The following is a 23,374-nucleotide window of genomic DNA, read 5'->3' as shown; positions in this document are numbered from 1 at the left end:
CACCTTGTCCAGCCCCTCATGGATCTGGGAGCAGTGAGGGATCTCAGAAATCATCCAATTCGATGTAACCAATCCCTTCATTTTACAGATGGGGAAACCAAGGCCCAGAGTGGGGGAGGGGCTGGCCTAAGATCACATAGGTGTAAATAGCAGCGTTGGGATTCGAACCCGGGGTCCCTAACCATCAATGCTATTTCTCAGGCTCAGTAGTCAGGCTGGGGACTTTGAGCATCACGAGCGGCTCTCAGACTCTAGACAGTGACTGGTAAAGTGGCTTAGCGCCCTCCCCACTGGGACAGGGTTGGAGAAGAGGTCGTGAAATGGCATTCCCAAGGCAGTGCCTTCCCGTCTGCCCGCAGCCTCCCTCTTGGTCATCTCCGGCCTTCACCAGATGGTGGGATCCATTTACCCTCAACCATGAGTAACCAGAAACATGTACCCACAGTGCAATGCTTTTATGAGAAATTCAAAAGATAGATTCCACACATTTATTAAACTCTCACTGTATGCAAAGTCCTAAGGGTGCAAAGATAGGAATGAAATTGTCCCTGCCTTCGCAGAGCTTATATCCTGCTGTAGGGATATAGCATGGCCACGGATAAAGAGACAAGATGGTCTGAGGAGGGAGAAGCCTGAGCAGCCGGGGGCAGCTGGGAATAAGTCTGGAGAGAGTCGGAGGCTTGCGAGGACCCTGGAACTAAGAGCGTGGCCTGGGGTCACACAGCTAGTGAAGTGTCAGATTCAAAACTCTCTAGACCTCCCCCCCCATTCGGTGTTCTTTCCATAGTGTTGGGCTGATTTCTCTGGGGTGGGAGACCTTTGGTTTGGGAATCTGGGGTCTCGGCTTTCCGGCTCACTCTGGGTGGCTTGAGCCGGGTCTCCAAGAGAGGCAGGGCACTAGGTCTGATCGTCTCCCTTCTAGCCCTGACCTCCCAGGCCACCATGCTTATTCTCTCTCAGCAGAAGTGGGCAGTATGCCCCCAGGGGAGAGATGGGCAGCGGGACAGACACCTTTTGAAAATCTGCTGGGCTTCCAAGGCAAAGCAGGATAGAGGAGGGCCGGGTCCCTGCTGCTGAGCGAAGATGCTAATCTCGGTTGTTCTGTGTCTGTCCCTGCCTTTTCCTGCTCTTCCCTTCTCTCTCTCTTTGTGCTCCTGCCCAGCCCGAGGTGCCCACCCTTCTCTCTTTACTCCTATGTATCATCCCTGGGAAAGCCATCCACATCACTTACGAGCCGGGCTGGCAGACCCTGGCCTCGGAGTCTCCTTCCTTCTCCTCCTCCTCCTCCTCCTCTTCCTCCTCCTCTTCTTCCTCTTCCTGGCAGGTAACAGCCCCTGGGAGGGTGGGCTCCTCAGGGACAGCTCTTTCCGTCAGTCCCAGTAGGGGGTCACCTGGACCCCCAGTCCCTGCAAGGAGCAGCGGCAGCCCAGCATGTTGGGTGCATTCTCTCTGGTCACCTTCTCGGGGGGCAATAGAAGGACAGCCGGTTTTCTCTGTGCCCTGGAGGGCCAGGCTGGCCTACTGGGCAGACCATAGGGAAGTCTAAGGATCAGGTGCCTCCCCCTGTCCCCCAGCTTTGACCCTGACCTAGACCTTTGACCAGTCTCCCTGGGTCCTCATTGCTGTGCGGGTGAGAGGATCCCGGGTGCTTCACCATTTTTTTTTTCTTCTGACCTTTGGGATTATTTCTCTTACTTGTTAGTTCTAATGACCAGAAGAGGCACGAGGTGTACTTGGGCCCAGAGCTGTGGTTTTTAAATGGGTTTAAAGTCTGGTGGTAGAGGCGGGGAGACGCAGTACTGATGTGATCCAGAGAATCTTCCAGGGACTTCTCCAAAGACTGGTGACCCTTGACCCACAGTGGGGAGGAGGGGGAGTGGGGCTGAGCTGCCAGCATGTTGTTGGAGGGCTGAGACACGCCCCTCCCCCCATTTTGCTTGAGGCTCAGTTAAACTGCCTCTACTGCTACAGATGGGTCCCCTGAAGGACCCTGGACAGAGGAGCCCAGACAAATGTCCTCCATCCCAGCCCCACCCCATGTGCTGGGCCTCTTTCTCACCCCAACTTGTCTGGGCCCCTTTCAGGTGGACACCATCCTGTTTGCTGAATTCCAAGCCTGGAAAGAGGCCCCCACCCTGGACAAAAGCTGCCCCTTCCTGGAGAGGATTTACCGGGAGGACGTTGGCCCTTGCTTGAACTTCACCAAACAAGAGGTGAAATGGGGGCCCTTAGCTGGTGGGGGGAAGGGGGTAGGACGGGGAACCTCCCTCCCTCCCTCTTGAACCCACTGACGGCTCATCCTGGCCTTTGCTGCAGCTTTCCGAGCTGGTTCGAGCGGCTGTGGAGGAAAACACCCTGACTGTCGAGCCCGTGGCCTCACAGGCACTCCCTGTGGTGAAGGTGTCTGCAATCGAGTGTGGTGGGCCCAAGTAAGACAGCCTCAGAGTGGCCCCTCACCTGGTGCCAGCTCCTCCCCCTCCCCCTCCCCCTCCCCTATTCCAGCGGCAGTCCTCTAGAAGCCCTCCTGCTGAGCCCTCCTCCATTCCTGGGGCCTCACTCAGGGATCTGGGATGGAGGTTAGGGGCAGAGCAGAGGGACCCCAGGCCTGGACATTCCAGAGGTCAGTGGGAGCTGAGGATTAGGTCAGTCCCAGGAGACTTAGACCCACTTCTCTCTGTTGGTGGTGTTCTCTTCTCCTTCGGGCATGGAGCTGGGAGGGACTTTAGAGACAGTCCAGGCCCCCCTCATTCAAAAAAATGAGGATTTGCCTCAGGTGCCACAAAGTGATAGTGTTTGGCAAAGTCAGGATTGGAATCCAGGTCTTTGGACTTCAGATCCATCATTCTTCCTCGGCTGCCTCTTTCAGATGAGATTTTTCAGGGCCTCAAGGGGGAGGGTGTGTGTGTGTGTGTGTGTGTGTGTGTGTGTGTGTGTGTGTGTGTGTATGTATGTACATGTGTGGGGTTTCTGCTCTGGGAATTTCCCTTCTCTGAGGCTTTGAGCCAGTGGCTCCCGGAAACACAGACCTTCCTGTTTTCATGAAAACAGGACAACAGTCCAAGAATTTCCCATTTCTTAACAGCTGCTGCTTCCGGGCGCAGGTTCTGTGTTACCCACAGAAAACTAGAAGTAGAAGGGGCCCCAAGCTCCTAGGAGCCTTGATTTAGAGCCCAAAGGGAGTCAAGACGTCATCTAGCCAGTGAGCACCCCTGGGCCCCTGAGTAGGGGAGTTCAAGCCCCAGAGCTCCAGCTTCTGCCTCATCCTCCAAGGCCCATGGTCAGGCCTTGAGTTAGAGGCCCTGCTGGCTTCCAGCCCCTCCTCCTTCTTAGATCTATCCCAACCCCACCCTGCCTCCACCACCAAGGCCCTGACTCAGTGTCCTTTTTCTCCTTTTCTCTCTCTCTCTCTCTCTCTCCCACAGTGGCTTCCGGGCCCAGATCATGACGTAAGTGATGCTGAGCTGCCCAAAACTAAATCCACTTAACACTTTACTAACCTAGGCTTTGTTAGTGGCTCTCTGCTCTGGGTGGCCAGAAGGTCCAAGGCTCGAACCATAACCTCTGGTCTGACCTCTGTTCTTTCATGCAACAAGCATTTATTAAATGCCTACTACATGCCAGACTCTGGGAATACAACGGCAAGAGGGATCCTGCCCTCAAGGAGCATACCTTTTACTTTAACAAATAGCCATCAGTGAACTAACAAGCATTTATTGAACACCCACCAAATCCCAGGTACCAGGCACTAGGGACATATAGACAGGAATCAAAACAGAGAGGCCCTCAAGGAGTTATGGTTTAGCTGAAGGAGATAGAGTGCGATATAGAATTGATATGAGGTGATTTGGGGGGAAAGGCCCTAGAAGTGTGTGGGGGAGTGGGGGGTGGAGGATCAGGCTTGAGTTAAGCTTTGAAGGAAACTAGGGATTTTAAGAAACAGAAAGGAGGAAGGAGTGCATTCCTGGTGTGAGGAACAGCCAATGCAAAGACAAGGAGATTGGAGAGATGGAATCCAAAATATGATGTACCCAGATAAGTCAATACCGAACATCTATAAATAACAAAACAATAATTTGGGGGTGGGGGAGCACTAGTTAGTCATTGTAGGGCCTGTGTATGGGGTGTCCCATGAAGGCTGGAGGTAGAGGTGAGGAGGGAGCCGGGAGAGGATTTGAACCTGGGTTTCTCCCAACTCCAAGTTCAGAGGCTTTTGTTATTAAACCATGCTGACATCTCAGCATGAAATTGTGGCTTTTTAAAGAATGTTCCTTCTGCAAACTTAACATTAACAAAGTTGACATTAATTTTCTTTTAAAACCAGGAAAATGCTAATTTTATATTTGGGGCTAGGAGGGGTGTGTGTGTGTGTGTGTGTGTGTTTGTGTGTGTGTGTGTGTGTGTACCTTCATGGGCTCATAAATTTGAGCAAGAAGGGACCTCAGAGGCCATCAAATCCAACTCCCTCATTGTACAGAAGAAGAAACTGAGGCCCAGAGAGTTTAAGGGCCTTGTCCAGGTTCACACAACAAGTGTCTGAGGCAGGATTTGCCTGCACTCGGGGAGCAGAAAACAGGGCCACAGACAAAGTCCTCCTCAGGCTGGCTGCCAAGGAGTTGGCTGGTCTCACGGGCAGAAGGATTACCAAAAAATAAAAATAAAAAGTGCAGGCACTTTTCTAGGCACAAGACAACAAAGACAGCTAGGAGCTGGAGGGAGGAAGGGAGAGGGCTGCCCTCAAGAAGGTTGTAATCTATAGGGGAAGAAAGGCTCAGGATGGCCCTAGAACATAGGGAAAGTTAGAGTGAGATTTTCGAGGGGGGAGATTTCTGGGAGTGATTTTTGAAGACGAGGGTACCTGTAAGGCCATCCCCCCATTCCATGAGAGGCAGAGGAGGGGTAGGGCATGCCTGAAATCCCTGCCATCTTTTGAGCTTTGGAGTTTGGAGCTGCATTGTAAACCCATTGGGGGTCTGCACCAACATGGGGAGCCCCTGGGAGCAGGAGACCACTGGGCTGCCTGGGGAGGGGAGGGACCAGACCAGATTGGAGATGAATCAGATCAAAGGTCTTACAATGATCATAGTAAGGCAGGGCCTGAGTACACCTCTAGCCTGGGTGAGATGGGGAGAAGGAGTCTTTTTTTGTGTGCGTGAAGGCGGAGGAGGAGAGCTCGGGCTAAGAGCAGGCAGTGGTGGTATTCTCTGGGGGCTGGAGGCTGTGATCTTGCCTGGCTTCACAGCATTCACAGCCTGGCCTCCTCTTGGTGCATCTGTGTACTTATATGTGTGGGTGGGCGTTTCCAAGCTAAAGAGATGGGGGAGCAGGGGAGTCAGAGGCCCAGGCTAAGGGCTCAGGCCTCTGCTGCTCTCCCTCCCTCATCCTCATTTCTAATGTCCGGCCCCCACCCCACACCCCCTCCCCCCCAGTCTGTTAGCAAGTCATTGGGTCTGCAGGGGCTAGAATTGACAAAGCCTTAGCTGATGATTTCTGTGGGCCACTGTCCTTGCCAGAGCCCCGCAGGTGGAAGCTCCTCTCTGCCAGCCTTCCCTCTCCCGCACCCCATTCTCTCTTTCTGTCTCCTGCCCTGCCCCCAGTCTTCCTCTTCTCCAGAGTCGACCCTTCCCTGAAGTCTCCCTGCCTTGTCTCCCCCAGGAAGTGCGCTCTCAGTGGCTTGTCTCGGACCTGCCGACACCGCATCAGGCTGGGAGATTCTGAGAATTACTACTACATCTCTCCATCCTGCAGGGCCAGGGTGAGTCCTCTGGCTTCTGGCCCCTGGGCTCTTCTCCAGGTTGTCTGCTGTTCAAGGCCCAGAACAGAGACTGTCTGAGCTGGGAAGGGGCCTTAGAACAGAACACCCAAGGTCTGAGCTGGGTGGGATAGTAGACTCCACCTAGATTTCACAGGTGGCACCGTGGCCGTGAGAGACCCTTGTCTGGGGTCATGATGCAAGTTAGTCCCAGCCAGGCCTGAAGGCCACTTTTCCTGGCTCTTGCCCCAAACCTCTGTGACTATATTCATCACTGTGTGTCAGTGGGACCCTAGGCAGCTGGTGCCTCCCTCTGAGGAGGGCCTGGCCAGTGAAGATGGAGCCAGCCCAGGCCTGTATACGTTGTCTTTATCGCTCAGAACCAAAGCTGTGGGATCGTGGGACAGCAGACTCAGAGCTGGAGAGCCCCGGAGGCCATGGGGTCCTCCTTTTCCTCCACCCTCTCATCCATCCCCTTCCCCTCCTGTTGTCTCCCTGCAGATCACGGCGGTCTGTAACTTCTTCACCTACATTCGCTACATCCAGCAGGGCCTGGTGCGGCAGGACGGTAAGAGGCGAGTGGACGGGGCGCCCCCTGGTGGCCGGCGCACAGCAGGCTGAGCCCGTGTGTCCTGCCCTTGGCCCCAGCCAATTCCTCCGTCTTTCTTCCCTGCCTTCCCGGCTCAGGGGACTGGCAGTGCTTGTATTTTACAGACGAGGGAACTGAGGCCCAGAGAGGGATTCAGGTTTAGTGCTGGAAAAGACCTAGGGAATAATCTAAGTCATCTATCAAATGCGATTCCATCTGTAAAGGGCTTAGGGCAGTGCCTGGCACATAGTAGGGGCCGTATAGATGCTAGCCATCATCATCGTCACCATCATGTCCCGTGCAGATGAAGGCACTGAAGCCTGGAGAAAGAATGACTCATTCAAAGCCCACGGGGAGCCAACAGAAGAGGCTGGATTTGAACCCAGGTTCATTGAATCTCTGCACTACCCTGCCCCCTCAGTGACTCGCCTGAGGTCACCTGTCTGGCCTGGCTTCTGATTCCTGACGATCTTCCTGGTCACCAGTGATGCCTCATGCACCTAAGTGCAGCTTCTCAGAGCCCCAGGGTGCTCACCTACAAACTAGGGATAATGACATTCACAGTGCCTGCCTCTCTAGGAGGTTCGGCTGAATTTAGCAAACATTCAGGGCTCCTATTCAGTGCTACTAGCTAATCCAGTGCCTGCTCTGTGAAGCCAGCGAGGAAGAGTGAACAGTCACAAAGACTTGGGTTCAAGTCCTGCTATTTACACTGACTCGGACCCTGGGCAACTCCCCCAAACTATAGACTGCGCTTTGCCCAGCAGGTGCTCCTGCCCTAGCAGAAGGCACTTCCTAAGTGGGAGTCACCCCCAGTGATGGTGCATCCTTCCTTTTGTACCAGGCACTGTCCTTGGTGCTAGGAAACCCCACTCCCAAACCAAGCTAACCAAAGGCTTCCCTCAGGTGGTTTTCCATCTCCCGGAAGGGTTGAAACACATATGCAGGCAAAGGGTTACAGCATGGATACAAAGTCATTTCAAGAGGGAGAATGTGTCAACCGGCAATCAGGCCAAGCCTCTTGTAGGACAGGGAGGCCAAGCCATGCTTTGAAGGATTCTGGGAGTGGGGAGGAGAAGAGGGAGGGCATTCCTGGCAGGAGATGGAACATAGGAGAAAACGTGCCGATTGGCTTCTCTGTGGCTGTGGAAAAGACCCGGCAGGAAAGATCTACAGTCCTGTGGAGCTGGAGGGAGAGACTTTGCATTTGGGACACCAGACACCAAGGTTCAGGGAGCAGATGTAGCTTGCCAGGGGACCATCCTAGACCTAAACCTATAAGCCTTGCTTATGGATGTTAAAATCACCTGGGCAGGGAGAGACCTTGGACAGTATCTTGTCTAAACTGCATCTCATTTTATATCGGAAGGAACTGAGGCCAAGGGAAATTAGGGGCCCTCTCTAGGTCCCCCACCTTGGCTTCTCACTGTCAGTTGGCCTGCAAGCTCAGCTCTGTGCCAGACTGACTGAGAGACAGAAAAGTATGAGGTACAGACCCTGCCCTCCTCAGGCTGACAGTCAAGTTTTGGAGATGAGATTTGTACAAATAAAACAATGCCAGGGCAATCTGGTGTTACATAGAGAAAAGTGAGGAGGACCTGAATTCGACCTGCCTCTGACCCATACTAGCTCTGTGATGCTGGGCCAATCACTAATGTCTTTGAGCTTCAGCTTTCTAATCTGTAAGATGGGGATAGAGAGGCAGCAAGAGCCCGCTTCAGAGTCCTGCCTCTGACCCATCCTGTCTGGCTGACCCCAGGCATGCTCCTTAATTTCTCAGTGCCCCCAGGAAACTTTCTACAAAGCCAGAAGTAGCAGAGAAGGTGCCCACCTGCATTGGTAGGAGGAGGTCTTTTTGGGGGTGCTCCCCATACAAAGGAAAGCACAAGCTGGGTTTAAAAGATGGAAATAAGAAATAGGATTCACTTTAATGATGGTTGTGAGGACTAAATGAGAGGACACATGGAAAGTGCTTTCACGCCCTAAAGGGATGCAGAAATGTCAGCTCTTGTCATCATTAGAATGAATATAAGCATTGTTAGCACACAGATTTCATCATCTCGTCCCACATCCCAGATGCCCATGCTCCTGAGTCTAGTGTTCAAGGCCCTCCAAACTCACTCTCCTCCCACGTATGAACCCTCGCCCCCAGTCCAGCCAGATTCCTCACTCTCTGCTAGGCTGATTCCCACCTCTGGGCCTTTCCTCATGCTTTCCCTCTCTCCTGGAGGGCCTTCCCTTGGTCCTTCCAGGCTTCCCCATCCTTCAGGGCCCAGCTCAAGTTCTGTCTGGTCCTGTAAGTCCCAGAGCAGAGCCCTGAGGGCCAAGTAGTTCTGGTGACGCTGTTCTCTCCAACTTGATGGGGAGCTCTCTAGCTAAGATGCCAAGGGACCATGTGGGATATTTTGGTGGCCTGCATGCCTCTCCCCAGTGCCCCACACAGCAGGCACTCAAAGCTAGCTGCTGAAGGAGGCTAGAATTCAGTTGTAGCATTTAGAAAGGACTTGCTGTGGGTAGGTTAGTGAGAAAGTTCTGGGGACACAAAAATTGAAAAATTATTTAAAATCATAGCATCAAATAGAGCCAGTGGGACTTCAGGGACACCATCTGGTCTAGGTCTCCCATTTTATAGACTGGGGAAGTGAGGCCCAAATAAAATCAGCAAACATTTCTTAAGTGGTAACTAAATGCAAGGTAGTGAGGTCAAATGACCTAACATTTAGTGAACAGTTAAGCGCATAAAAGGCCAGCCACGATATCAGGAAGAATTAGGTTCAAGACGTACCTCGGGAAACATGCCATCCAGGTGATCCTTTCAAGGCTGTAGTCTCTAAGATGGCAAGGTCCAGCTGAGACACTAGTCTGCATGGTAAGAGGGGCTTTCCACACCAGGAATTCCTTACAATAAAACATACATACATGTACACATGCCAGATCCTGGGCTTGGTGCTAAGGATACCATGAATCCCATGATACCAAAATGACTAATCCATGACACCAAACCAGTCCCTAGCCTCCAAAGGGCTTACATCCTACAGGGTGGTGGGGACCATTAGGAGCTGTGATATGGAAGTAGAAAAGTAATCTTGTTCAGAGTTTGCTAGAGATGTTCAGAGAACATGGTGGCCAGGCATAGTCGGGTGAATGCTAGTCTAAGAGAAGATCTGGGTTTGAATCCTACTTCTGGTGGAATCCTCTCTCTAGAAGCGGAAGGGAAATCAAAGACCAACCCTTTCATTTTACAGAGGAAAAAGTAAGGCCCTGGGAGGCGGTCACACAGATTGGAACCCTCACAGGCAGGATTTGAACCCAGGCCTTCTGACTCCAGAGCCAGGGCTTGTTCTGTTGAACCAGGGTGCCTCCCAACTTGAACTGGATCTTAATCTCTCTGGTCCTCAGTTTCCCCATCTATAAGGGATGTGGCTGGGTGTTGGGTGGGTCTCTAAGCCCAATCCTAGCCCTATGCTGCTCTGAATTGTATCCCTGGAGATACCAGGCAAATAACCCTAATATTTATTAGCTTTTCAGAATGACCCTGGGTCAGTCACTTGTCCTTCTCTGAGCCTCAGTTTCTTCATCTGTACACTGGGGATAAGACGGGCTCCTACGTTCCCTCACATGTCTCTGATGAAACCACTTAGTAACAAACCTTAGCATTTTACAGGCCTTTGAGCTGTTCCATCTGTTCTGAGCATCATGGGAGAAGAGATTTTTTTTTTTTTTGCCGGGGAGGGGATGCAGAATTGGGGCAGGGGGCTCTCCTAGCCAAAGCCTAACTCAGACTCTTCTTCCCGTCTTCTAGTGGAATTGATCTTCTGGGAGATCATGAGGCTCCGGAAGGAGATGTCCCTGGCCAAGCTGGGCTTCTACCCAAATGAGGTTTAGCGGTGAAGCTGAAGTCACAGCTCCAGGGAGACAGACAAATGGACACGCAGTTGTGGGAGAGGGCCGCTGGGCTGGGGGCTGCTCTGAGTGAGGTAGAAGGACATGATGGGTGGGTCTCCATCCTCTGAAGGTTTTACCTCGGGGGACTGCCACCAGCAAGGGGACCCTGGAGAAAACCCTGCAGGGAGGAGGGGATGCAGAGAGGAGCGGATCCCTTCAGGCTGGATCTCGGGCTCCAAGGCCCAGGCTCCAAGAGGAGCCAGCTAGAGGCCGTCTGCTGCTTCCACCAACTGATGCAGTGAATTTTCCAAAAGAAGAAAAAAAATATCTGATCAACAAGAACGAAGCCTGCAGGCTTTCGTGGCCCGTGGGGAGATGCTGGGTGGGGGGCATGCTCTCTCGTCTTCCAAAGAGGGGAAGTGTCCAGCCCCCTGGCCCCCCACCACCAGCCTTCCCCCACCAAAAGAAAAAGTCACAGAGGGTGTCTTGTGTGTGAGCTCAGGAGAAGCCCTGCCCTCCCCCTCCCCCACTCCAAAGCATGACATCAAGGCCCCTGTCATTTGTCCATCGCCCCCTCCCCCACAACCCTGCCCACAGCATAGCAACTTTGGGCAATGACCAGGACAAGTATCGTCCTTGTCTACTGGCCAGTGGGAAGCAGTGCCCTCTTGTGGCATGTTCCTGTTCTTTCAGCCAGGGAACCCATTGCTAAGTCTTGCTGGCTTCCTGGCCTTGTTAACCCCAAAACTTTTATTTGTCCCTTGGGGAAGTTTCTCCAAACATTTCACCAGCGGTTGGGGAGCTCAGCCTGGGAGGGAAGAAGGATTGTGGTCTTTCCCCAGGTTCACGTTTGGCACTCACACCCTTTCCCTTGACCCAATCCCCTTGGCTGCCCCCAGGATCCCTTGGGTCAGGGCCGGCCTTGAACTGCTCCCCAGGCTCAGGCCTGGGCAAGGGACATGTGGAAATCTGGGGCAGAAGACAACCAGTCCCTGATGTGAGTGGTGTTTGGAATGCCACCTCCTTTCCCCACCAGTGATGGGGGGGATCTCTAAGACGAGGGTGGTCTTGTGTCCCCTTACCCCATTAGTGGACCTCGTGACCTCTCTATCCCACCTTCGTAGGGCTTTAGGGGCAGCCCAGATCTCAGCCAGAAAGACTTGCCAGTCAAGAGTTAATAAGCACACCCCCCATCCCCCCCAAGAAAGCTGCTTCTCTTTCCTGGCTGTCAGGGGACATGTCCTAAGTTGGAATGCCATCCCGGTCTCTGCTGCTTTCTGAATGACAATCATTCCAAGCTGGGAATTACAGATAAACCACTGGGCAGGCTTGTCGGACAAAGAACAGCCAAGCCGAGCTAAGTGTGTGCAAGCCTTGGGATGGGGGTCAGGGCAACAGAAGGGGACCTTTCCCAGAACCTGGCTCCAATCTTTCACCTTTAAATAGGACACTTACTTCCCCTGAGGAATTTAAAGGGGCTCGGCTCCCATCAGGGACTGAGCTGAAAAGCTTGGGGGACAGTCTAGGGAGAGGTTTGCTGTGGGGGCTGGAAGAGGTTGGCTAGTGGCCTCCCAACAGGCACCCCCAGGGTCAGGACCACTTGCCAAATTGTTGGACAGGACCTCCTCTAAAAGGCCTCTCCAGGGACCTTTCCTCCAACCGGGCCCACACCCATGGGATTGGCCTCTGAGCCTCAAACCCTGCCCTTCCCCCACTCTCCAGCCAGAAGGCAGGGTGGCCACCTGTTCCCGACGATGAAATTGTTTCCTGTATACTCTCCCAGGGTCAGTATCATCTCCATTCCTGTAATTACCCCCCACCCCCCACACCCGGCTAGAGGCGGTTGGGCACATATAGCTTGAGCTCAGAGGCTTCCCACCTGTCTCAGTCTGTTCAGGAGGCCCTGCCAACCCAGGAGGAGGCAGGGTGGGGGGAGGGAGGCCTGTTTCCTACCTCTGGAGTGCCTTTCCCCAGGACCCAGAGGCCAAGAGCTCTTTTCCCAAGCATAATGGGTGCTTCCTCAGATATGGAAGGGGTAGGGATATAGCCTGCCCCATGTCTCTGGCACCAGCCAGTGGGTAGGAGAGACTACCCACCTCTTTAGGGGATGGGTAGGCAGCATTAGGGTGGGGGGAGTCTTGTTGTGAGTTCCTGGAGGGAGGGAGTGGCTATAGTCTAGTGATCCTTTGAAGGACCTTCCGCCCAAGGGACCTCCCTCTCCCTACCTGGCCCTGGTGATCTGGGGCTGTTCTGGACACAGACCTCTTGCTGACTCACTTCTAGTTTCCTTTTTTAAAATGAAATGTAACAAAATCTCTATTTAATAAAGGAAGGATTTATTGGTAAAGGTTGAGGAGTTTCTTGCAGACAGTCTGAGAATCAAAGAAACTGTATCCTCCTGATCCACCCTTGGATGAAGGATTGGACTGAGGATTGAACCAGAGCCCAGAGAATCTTCCAGACCTCTCTGGCAGAAAATAGGAGGTCTGCTTAGGACCCACACTTATGAAAGGTACAGGGGGAAGAACACTGGCTTCTTAAAGCAAGAGACCACGGGGTTCCAATCCTGGGTCTATTTGCCAGCTCTGTGACCTTGGCCAAGTAACTTATCTGGCTCACAGATTCCTCATCTTTAAAAGGAGGGGCCAGTCCAGCTTGGGGCTTCAATGACTTATCTCTCAAGTTCTTTTCCTCTGCTCCTCCGTGGGATGACTTTGGGATGTAATCAACAAACATGTCAGTATATAACAAAGAAAAAGCAGGAAAATGAACAATCCTGAATTGATACTAATGTAGGGGTTTTTTTAAAAGACATATTAAGTCTAACAAGGTAGTAACAACCTTGTTCTATGCTTCTCCTTTGGCACTTTACCATTATCTCCTCCTGGGACACAGAAAGCTCTGCCGTGGGCTGCCCACAGTATGGTAGGGAATCAGGAGGCCACATCTCCCACTGATTTTCTGTGTGACCTTGAACAAAGCCTATCCCTCTACGGGCTCTTTCCCCAACAGTAAAATGAAGAGCTTGGGCTAGACAAAGCCTCAAAGAGCTAAGAAGTCAACAAAAAGCATTTACTAAGTGCCTACTGTATAGCCAGGCACCATGCAAAGGCAAAAACAGTGCCTGCCCCAACAGGTCTCATGTTCTCCTTTACCTTGTCCAATAAAAGCTAGTGATTGTGTGAGTATCTGACATATTGTTTATGTGGTTTGGAGCAAATCTTCTGGAGGCAGAAAGATCTGGGTTCAAATCCTGCCTCTGAGATTTACTAGTTGTGTGAACCTGGACAATCAGCTCCTCTGAGCCTAAGCTTCCTCGTCAGTAAAATGGGGAAAATTGCACTCATTCTGTCAAGTCAAGGCGTTTCAAAATTCAAAGTACAACAGAAATGGGAGCTGTTATCTCTATTTTATTAGTAGGAGGGGCCCCAAGTTGTCCCAGGCCTGTTATCAAGGCCAAGGCCGTTCCCATTATCCTCCCTGGATCTCGTCCCAAGCCAGAGAACAAAGGCTTTAGGAGTAAAAGAGACCCCAGAGTTTATCCAGTCAAGCAACAAGCATTTTTTTTTTCTGTTGACTTTAGTTTCCTTGATTGTAAAAGGAGGCATTTGGACTATTAGCTTCTGAGGTCCCTTTCAGCTATGATCCTATGATCCTGTGTGCTTGCTTTGGATTTCTGCATCATCCTGCACAGTCTGACAAAAAGATACATCGGCGGGGGCTCCGAGTCCTGAATTTGGAAAAATGATCCAACTGGGTTTCTGAATCCAGATGTAGTTGTCAGAGGTGCTACTCTTAGTTTTTTAGCAAGCGTTTATTAGATGCCTACAGTATGCCAGGAAGTGACGACACAAATACACAAATATGGCCCCTGTCCTCAAGGAGCTCACATTCTATAGGGGGTTTTGGTCTGGGGAATCAGAAAGATTGTAGCAGAGATCCTCACTGCTGCAGTGGGGCGAGGAGCGTGAGAGAGAAGGAGGGTTTCAGGTCTTACTCTGGGAATCTGCTCCTCTTTCTGGAGAAGGAAGGGAAAGGGGTTTGAGCTTACCAGACCCTTGGGGGTGTGTCGGGGCATTTCTACAGGGCAGCGAAGATTCCTAAAAGTGTCCTCTGCTTACCTCAAAGATTGCTACAGAGGAGGACGTTATTATCAGGTAATTATTTCACAACTGTAACTTCCTTGTAGTGGGTTTTCCCACAGGTCCACTGATGCAAACTGCAACTCATCTGTCGCTTTACATATCATGAGTTGTGGCCAAAAAATTCACTATCTTGAAGCTAGGAGGCTTTCTGCACTTAGCTAGGCTGGTCCTCAGAAAACCCAGGTGTGCGGTCCGGCCACACTCCTACGGCGTCGTGCTCCGGAGACCCGAGTTCAAATCCTGACTCTGACACCTGCTAGGTAGGCGATGACGGGCAAGCCATTCCCCCTCCCTGAACCCCGGATATCATAATAATAATTGCACGGCCCACTGCCCAGGGTCGCTATGAGAAAAGCTCTTTGTAAACCAGTGAGCTGCTGCTGCTGGTGCTGGCGCTGCCGCTGCTTGGATAGCAATCTAACAGTCTCTTGAGGACTCAGGGCTGATGTCAGGAATGCCAACCATTTGACATTTCAAGACTTCTAATTTTGTCTGATGAGGGCCCCCTCCTCCACCCATGTTCATGGTCTGGTAGAGCAAGGCTCTTGTGAGTTGCTGTGACCCCTAAGTTCCTTTGCCCTTGTTTTTCAGCTGTGTCTAACTCTGAAGAGTCATGAATGACCCCATTTGTGGTTTTCTCAGCAGAACTGGTTTGTCATTTCATTCTTTGGCTTATTTTACAGATGAGGACCTGAGGCAAATAGAGTTAAGTGACTTGCCCAGGGTCACCCAGCTAGTAAGGTGTCTGAGGCCGGATTTGAACTTACAAAGAGGAGTCTTCCCGAATCCAGGCCCAGCGCTCTATCCACAGGGTCATCTGGGGCCCGATGAGCTTCAATCAATGAGCTCCTTTGAAGCTGGCCAGGCTAGTCCTCAGATGGATGATAGGACCTACTTCAGGGGCCCTGGTGGGACCTGGATTTCAGACTTGCAGAGTGTGCAGCCCTTTGAATATATGAATGTTAAGCCCCCACCTTTGCCAGGCTAAATGTTCCAAGTTCCTTCAATTGATCTTTGTATGAAATAATTAAGGAGCCCTTCCCTATCCTGGTTGCTTTCTTCCGAATGTTATCCAATGCCCTACATAAACTGTAACATCTGGAACAGAACCCAGTTCCCTCAGTGTGGTCTAACCAAGACAGATTACAGAGACTATCCCCTTCCTAGCCGTGGACATGATTCCTCTCAGTGCACTGGGCCTGGAGTCAGGAACACTGAATTCAAATCTTAACTGAGACACTTAGACTGTTAATGAGTCACTTAACCTGTATTGGGTCAATCTCCACGTCTGTGAAATGGGCATGATAGTAATAGCACCTCCTTCCCACTATTGTTGTGAGGACAAAATGAAATAATGTATGTAAAGTGCTTTGGGAGGGATACATACCTACAGAAAGAAAGAGGCCACACATATGGCCCAAGTAGATACATAGAGTGTCCACTTAGGGCCATTCGTGTCCAGAGAAACTTTCCCTTCCTACACTGTGGTGACTCTGTACCATTTGCCTCAGTTCCTTGTCTGTGAAATAGACTGAAGAAGGAAATGCACTATGCAATTATCACAGTAATTAGAACACCAACAGCACCCAGCCTTTACATAACGTGGGGACTTATGGAGTACTTACGTTATCCCATATCTATAGTGATTGAGTTATCATGTAGGAAACCTAAGCTCACCTTAGCTTTTCAGGCTACCATGTTGCACTACTGACTCACATTCAGCTTGCAATCTACGATGACCTCCTTTTTTTTTTTCAGATGCCTATTCTTATGTCCTCCATTGCATACTTGTGAAATTGATTGTTTGAACCCAAGTGTGTGACTTTATGTTTGGAGCTACCCCAGATCCAAAGCTCCCTGTGACCAGTACTTAGTCAAACTCATAACTCCTAGGATTCTAAAGCTGTGCGTACTTTTACTAACCCAACCAGAAAGAACATGGACTGAAACAAAAGACATCAAACCTCGCAGCCAATTAAGTGATGGATTCCCTCCATATTGGTGCTCTAACATTGGGAGGAATACATAACTACAGAAAGAAACAAGCAACACATGTGGCCCAAGTAGACACATAGAGCGTCCGCTTAGGGATGTTTGTGGCCAGAGAAAGTCTCCCTTACTACACTGTGGAGGCTCTGTACCATTGAGTGATATGGGCTCTTGGCTTGACTTTCCTTTATCTGATCATAATCTTTTATCATTTTATCATATCTTTTCCCTCTTATGATCTCATGACCCTTAACCCTCTTCTTCCTCTTCACCATGACCTCCAATCTCTCTGACCCTCAGGTCTTTACCAGGCCACACACTGACTACATTCTCCTTCCATTCTTATCCTAAGTCCTTTGTGGAATAGCCAAACCCTACATGATCTTCTATTCTCCAGTCTCCTGTTTCCCCATCCTATTGACAGTCACATCTTGCCAAATGCCAACCATCTGCCTCCCTCACTCCTATTCACAGTGCTGGTAAAAATCACAGAACCATGTCGATTGGGTCCACTTCAGATTTATGTTATATAATCTCACCTGGGCCCTCACTGTGGCAAGGCAATCGTTCTCCTCACATGGGCCCTCCCTGTGCTACTATCTAGGGTGGCTGTCCCAAACCTTCTCATTTCTTTTCAAGGTTCCCAGGGAATGCCTTCCCCCTTCCCTGTCAGCTGAGGAACATCGCCGAAAGAAAAAATGGAGTCCCCTGTTTGGCATTTAAAGTTCTTTGTTGCCTGGCCTCCTCATCTCTGGTTTCCCCATACTTTACTCCTGTGATCCAGATCCTCAGCCTCCTTGCTGCTCCTTGCACATGACATTCTATCTGCAGACTTTTCACTGACTGTCTCCCATGTCTGGAATGCTCTTCCTCTCCTCCTTTACCTATGTTACCCTACCTTCCTCCAAGACTCAAACCAAATCCCACGTTCTGTAAGAGGCCTTTCCTGGTCTCCCTAACTGCCAGTGCCTTCTCCTTTGAGATTTCCTTCCTCTTCATGCGCTGTATGTTTCTAGTTATTTTCACCTCTCTCTCCTCCATTAAAATGTGAACTCTTTGAGAGCAAGGGCTATGTATGTATGTGTGTATAGACATAAATATTTGCCCTTATTTGTATCCAAAGTACTTTATGTAGGTCCTGTGACATAGTAAGCATTTAATAAAAGCTTGTATGTTGTGTTGTCTTTGTTGGGATGTCTGTTGGTCTCTAGCAGAAGTGTTCACTGAGCTAAATTCTGCTAACATATGCTAGGGTACAATGGCTAATAAGCCTCTCCCTTACCAGGGGAAGACTCAAATTCTTTTCACCTGAAAAAAATTAAAGCCTAAGTTCTATTTGGCTCAGTGGATAGAACACTGGGTCTGGAGTCAGGAAGACCTAAGTTTCAATCCAGCCTCACATACTCACTAGCTGTGTTACCTTGGGCAAGTCACTTAATGCTGTTTGCCTCAGTTTCCTTATCTGTAAAATGTGCTGGAGAAGAAAATAGCAAACCACTCCAGTATCTTTGCCGAGAAAACCCCAAACAGGGTCACAAAGAATCAGACGTGACTCAAAAAGATTGAACAAGATGCCAATGAAGCACATGGACTGTTCATTGGTTACTGCCTTCTCTCATCATGGGAGTGGGTCATCTCCCTTTCCAGCAGGGTATTTCTGACAACTCCTTTGTGTTGCTTTTCTTGAACATTTCTTTGTAATAGGTCACAGCCTACTTCCATGCAGCACAGGCTCCTCCCTCGCCCTTTGGGTGAACCTCATCTCTAATTCTTCAGAGGTGCCTTGTAGCCACACAGCATCACTGAAGGAATTTCATTGCTAAGAACACCGCACCGGCTTTTATTTCAGGGAGAAGCTAGGGAGCATTCAAAGAAAGGCCACCCAATCCATTCGCCTCATGATGAACAATGAGCCCAACTCAAGGACCATTCATAGTGTCTGTCTGAGGTCTGTGTACCGATGGAGGAATCCCTTGGGCTGTCCAGCCGACTGAGGATAATAACAATAGAAAAGGGGGTGTGGGGAGCAAGCGTTTTTAAGCATTTACGGTGCATCAGGCAGTGGGCCAAGTGCTTTACAAATGTATTGTTTGATAATATAGAAATTTATTGTAGCCTTATAAATACCATAGAAATAAGGTTATAGCTTTAGAAATATGATCAGATTAATTTAGAAATATGATTGAATTAATGATAATAATAGCATTTATTTAAATAGTGTTTCTAGGTTTGCAAAATGTTTTACACACATTGTCTCATTTAACTTGAGCTTGTCGCAGTCTGAATGATAACCATACTTCACGAGCTTCATTTTTCCTGAGTGGATCGTTAGGCCAAGCTCTTGTGAACGAGGGTGGGTCTCATTTCCAAGGCCCTGTGGTGTGACAATCAACACCATGTCATCTGGAACACAAGCCTCTTACTATCTCGAAGATTTGAACTCAGTTCCTCCTGACTCCAGGGCCGGCACTGTACTCACTGAGCCACCTAGCTGTCCCCTCCCAACCACTTTTGATATTAGGGCCCAGTGACTAGCAGCCCAGATTCATTTACCTACTTAACAATAGCCAGATTTTACAATGGAATTTATACTTTCCACCTTGATGCCGCCCTGGATGTCTTCCAGGAGGGTGGCAATGTCGGAATCTCCAAAGATCTCAACAGGAGACCTAAATCTAATGAGATGAAATTGGAGAGATAGATAAGTAGAGAGGCCTATGTGGCTCGTCGCTGAAGGTAACACTACACAAGGACCAGGAATTTTGTTGCTGGCAGGTATGCACAGTAAAGGCAGGATCTAAGAGCCAGGCCAAGGACCCTGACGAAAGACTTTCCCTAGTGTCTCTGCTCTGCAACTCAGGTTGATTTTCAGACCCACCAGGAACATGAAGAGGAGCTGAGGGAAGCCTTGGTACCCCAGGCCCAGACATCTTGATGGTTTTGCTGGGTGGAGTTCTTGAAATGTTTTGAGAGGATAGAGCCTGATAGAGGGGCTTTGCCAGGATTCTGAGGAATTTTCAGACCTTAAACAGATAACTGGGAGGGGGGGGTACGCTGAAGGAGCAGAGTAGTCGTCCCTGCCAGAAGGCTTCTTTGCTAATTACAGCTCCTTGTTGTTCTGCTGTTGCTGAGGAGAAGGATGACTAGTTCAATTATGTCCAATTCTTTATGACCTCATTTTCGGTTCTCTTGGCTGGAGAGGTCTGCCATTTCCCTCTTCAGCTCATTTTACAGATGAGGAAACCGAGGCAAACAGGGTGAAGTGACTTGCCCAGGCTCACACAGCTAGTGAATATCTGAGGCTGGATTTGAACTCAGAAAGATGAGTCTTCCTGACTCCAGGCCTAGCACTCTGTCCACTCACTGCAGCACCCTGAAATCTAATGTTCATGTCAGACTATACCCAGCTATCCTGTCCCTCTCTCCTACAAATTCTAGTGTGAAGTGATGCCTTCCTCTCAAGGGCGTCACTCCTTACTGATGTGAATCAGTCGCAGGGCATAGGGTCCCCCTTGTGAGTTCCTCCACCTTCTGAAGAATGAAACGATTGTTAACGCGGGTCAGAAAACACCTTGGCTCACAGCTACCACTGCAGGGAGTAGAGTCTGTGACCCTGGGAGTTTGGAAGGCCTGGAGGGGCCTTAGCACCTCAGTGAGCCAGAGTTCAGGCAGTGCAGAAGCCGTGTCCTGAGGAGTGGGGACTGACCTTTGGAAGACCAGCTTCCCCAGTGGTAGCCAAGACAAGGATTCGGCCAGCAGCAGTGACTCGGCCCTTGGTCAACATGGTAGGAGGGGCGCTATGTAGAAATTGAGCTAAGTCAAGCTTTAACTGTCCCCAGAGACTGAGGTGGGATAGGAGAGGGTCCCTGCCCTCCTAAGGTATTGGAGGAAATGTTTTCAGTTTGCTCTTGCTGTGTCTTCAAAGTATAAATTCCATTGTAAAATCTGGCTATTGTTAAGTAGGTAAATGAATCTGGGCTGCTAGTCACTGGGCCCTAATATCAAAAGTGGTTGGGAGGGGACAGCTAGGTGGCTCAGTGAGTACAGTGCCGGCCCTGGAGTCAGGAGGAACTGAGTTCAAATCTGGCCTCAGACACTTGACACATGTACTAGCTGTGTGACCTTGGGCAAGTCACTTAACCCCACTTGCCTTGTCTTCCCCCCTCCAAAAAAAATGGTTCGGAGAGCACAGCTGGTGGAGGCTCAAGCTACTGGTCAGAGAAGATTACACCCCACGAAGCCCTCTGAGTACCCTGAGGGACACATGCAGGCTACTGGGGTCTGGGATAGTGAGCCAAGGCATACTCTACACGGAGTATATATACCCTTTCAGAGCCAGAGGCAGCTAGGTGGTACAGTGGGGTGAGAGCATGCATGGGCTTGGAGATGGAAACACCTGAGTTCAAATCTGACCTCAGATAGGTACTAGCCATGTGAATCTGGGCCTTTCTCAGCCTCAGTTTTCTTATCTGAAAAATGGGCACAATCATAGCATCCACCTCATGGGGTTGTTATGAGGCTCAAAGGAGACAACACAGGCAGAGCGCTTTGCTATTACTCTATGCCCCCACCAAGTCTCGGTGATATCTGTGCAGCCAGAGTGGCCTCCTTGCATCAGGAACTCCAGTTTGCCTGGCTCATCAGCCACGTTGTGCGCAGTCGCTTGCAGACGTTTGAGGTCATGGAAATCACGGCCTCCCCTCCACCCCAACTCAGAAAAAGAATGGCTGGCAGAGGTAACGAAGTGTCAATGTGTCAAACCTGGTGATCCTGCGGCAAAGTGGGAACAAGTTTCTGATTGAGTCAGAAGGGAACAAGAGATTGACTGAGCAAACATATTAGCCCTATCTCTGTGTGCTTTCAGTAGTTAAGGCCTGGGGAGTTGAGGGTGGGGCAGGGTGGGTGTCACAGCTCAGAAGTGTTCTGTGCAAGAGACTCCTGAAGAGAAGAGGTGTCTCTGCTTTCTTTCCCACCCCACACTGGCCATGGTGTCAAGCAATGACTTGCCCAAGAGATACTCAATGTTTAGCAGTTAGAGGCATAACTGGGAGCAAAAAACACATGCGCTAGACAGACCCAGCTACAGGGTCTCCCTTACTCGACGAAGGAAGCCGCTTCAAGGAATGGGACCAGAGGAGAGAGCTGGCTAAGGAATCAGAGAGAACTAGCCTCGGCAATGGAGAGTCAGCCTGCAGAGAGGAGGAAACCTTGGGGACCTGGCTGAGCACCATACCGGGCAGAGACGAGACAGCTAAGGAGAGCTTTTCGTGAAGACTCTACAAAGATGGAAAAGACCTCAGGCCCGAAGATATAGGGCATGTAGCTCTTGCTACATGTGTCCCTCGCTACCATTATACCTTAAATTTGAGCCCAGAGAGCATACTGTGTAACTGAGAGAGCAGGTTACAGGGGAGGTGCTTTATAGCCATCATTTTACTTTATTGTTACAATAAATGCCTTTGCTGCTGTAACTGAGTCTGCTGGCAGATTGTTAAAGGAAACACGTTGGGGTTGGGGTTCATGATCTACAGTACAGACCCATAGGATCACCCTCACCCCCTAAGGCAATATCTGCCTTTAAGGACCTACCACAAGTGCTACAGTGACAGGCGTAATAATAACCCAGAGTAATGACCCAGAGATCGTGTCACAATTTCGTTTCCCTTTGCAAGCTGAAGAGCTGGATCAAAGGTTTATGGTCCCTCCCAGTCCTGACCTTCAAGCTCTGACATCCTGTTCTCGCTTCTAGGCATCCCTCAGCTCTGATGGCCTAGATGCTCTTCCCTAAAGAGCCTTCTGAATAGAAACATCTGTGATTCAACCACCTCTGGAAAAGGACAGTACAGAGGAAGAGAAGAATTTTCCACAGAATGGGGTGGGGGTGGGGGGAGTTGGACTGAACTCCATCCTTTCTCAGGCTCTCAACCATTTGGTGCCTGGCTGAGCTTCCTTCCTCTCTGCTCTTTGGGTGAATCTGTTCTCCCATACTCCCCAACCATATCCAGCTGGCCAGAAGGAGGAGTGAGCCTTGGGCCTCGGGTGCCTCCAGGGGATGCCAGAGGCCCTCTTCTCTGCACCTGAGAGGTAAAATGTGTGCATTTCAAATTTCAGGTGCAGGGAGTGACCCCTCCCCCAGGGAGCCAGGGAGATAAGGGAAGAAGAGAACAGGACTCTCTTCTGGTTCATTGTAAGCTGGAGGGCCATGCGGCCCAGGGACACCACCAGCTTTGTCCTCAGAGGGTTTGGTTTTGAATCCTAGCTGTGCCATTTACTAACTTCATGACTTTGGGCAAGCCATTTCCCTCTTGGGGACTCCATTTCTTCATCTGCAAAACAAGGGGATTGGATTAGGTGAGCTCTGAATCTATGACCTGTAAGAAATCCATGCAGCCATTGTAAGCTGGGGGGAGGGGAGCCTGAAGGCTCCTGGACTCCTGGGGCCCTAACCTGGACTTCCAGGGTCTCCCTCTAAGGATGACCAACTGTCTAGAGGGAGAGGGAATCCCATCCAGTCTGTACCTCTCATTTTACAAGTGAGGAAACTGAGGCCTAGAAGTGGAAGTCACTTGTCCAAGGGCACACAAGTGGTAAATAGCAAAGCTGATATTCCAACTCAAAGTCAGGGTGTCTGACTCCCTGTGCAGGGCCCCTCTGCCGAGGCACCTGGCTGCTTCCTTCCCTTCCTGGGAAGGCCCATGGCCCCTGCCACACCCAGGTCCTTTTGGTGGGATGCCACCTGCCTTGACTAATTCCCTAGGGAGACAGAGACAAAGACAGCCAGAGAGTGGTGTGTACACATCGGAGTGATTGAGCACACTCACACTTAGACACGCATACACACTCACACACTCTCTCTCTCTCTCTCTCTCTCACACACACACACACACACACACACACACACTCAGTCAGTTTCCAGAGTCGGGGTGCACTTGGAACCTTGGCATGACCCATAGACACAGTGCCAGCCCCTGCTCTAATCTCTGCAGAGAGAAGAAAATAAACCCATAAACTCCCTTC

At 50.4% G+C, this 23,374-nt stretch overlaps 1 protein-coding gene across 2 annotated transcripts in view; it reads left to right on the top strand.

Moving 5' to 3' along the window:
• The window catches only part of RAB3IL1 (RAB3A interacting protein like 1), a 36,673-nt gene extending 24,103 nt beyond the window's left edge, over window positions 1-12,570 (top strand). The window contains exons 6-11 of one of the 2 annotated variants that reach the window (XM_036764752.1): window positions 2,085-2,213; window positions 2,317-2,429; window positions 3,423-3,446; window positions 5,653-5,752; window positions 6,251-6,317; window positions 10,141-12,570. In XM_036764752.1, coding sequence (XP_036620647.1) covers window positions 2,085-2,213; window positions 2,317-2,429; window positions 3,423-3,446; window positions 5,653-5,752; window positions 6,251-6,317; window positions 10,141-10,223 — 516 coding nt within the window. In that variant the 3' untranslated portion in view covers window positions 10,224-12,570. The remainder of the gene's footprint in view (window positions 1-2,084; window positions 2,214-2,316; window positions 2,430-3,422; window positions 3,447-5,652; window positions 5,753-6,250; window positions 6,318-10,140) is intronic. The other variant, XM_036764753.1, reaches the window with a different exon arrangement.
• The last annotated feature ends 10,804 nt before the right edge of the window (window positions 12,571-23,374 follow it).

This window comes from Trichosurus vulpecula, chromosome 6, assembly GCF_011100635.1.
Source record: "Trichosurus vulpecula isolate mTriVul1 chromosome 6, mTriVul1.pri, whole genome shotgun sequence".
NCBI lineage: Eukaryota > Metazoa > Chordata > Mammalia > Diprotodontia > Phalangeridae > Trichosurus > Trichosurus vulpecula.
The sequence above is the reverse complement of the archived record's forward strand: the minus strand, read 5'-3'. Positions and strand labels throughout refer to the sequence as shown.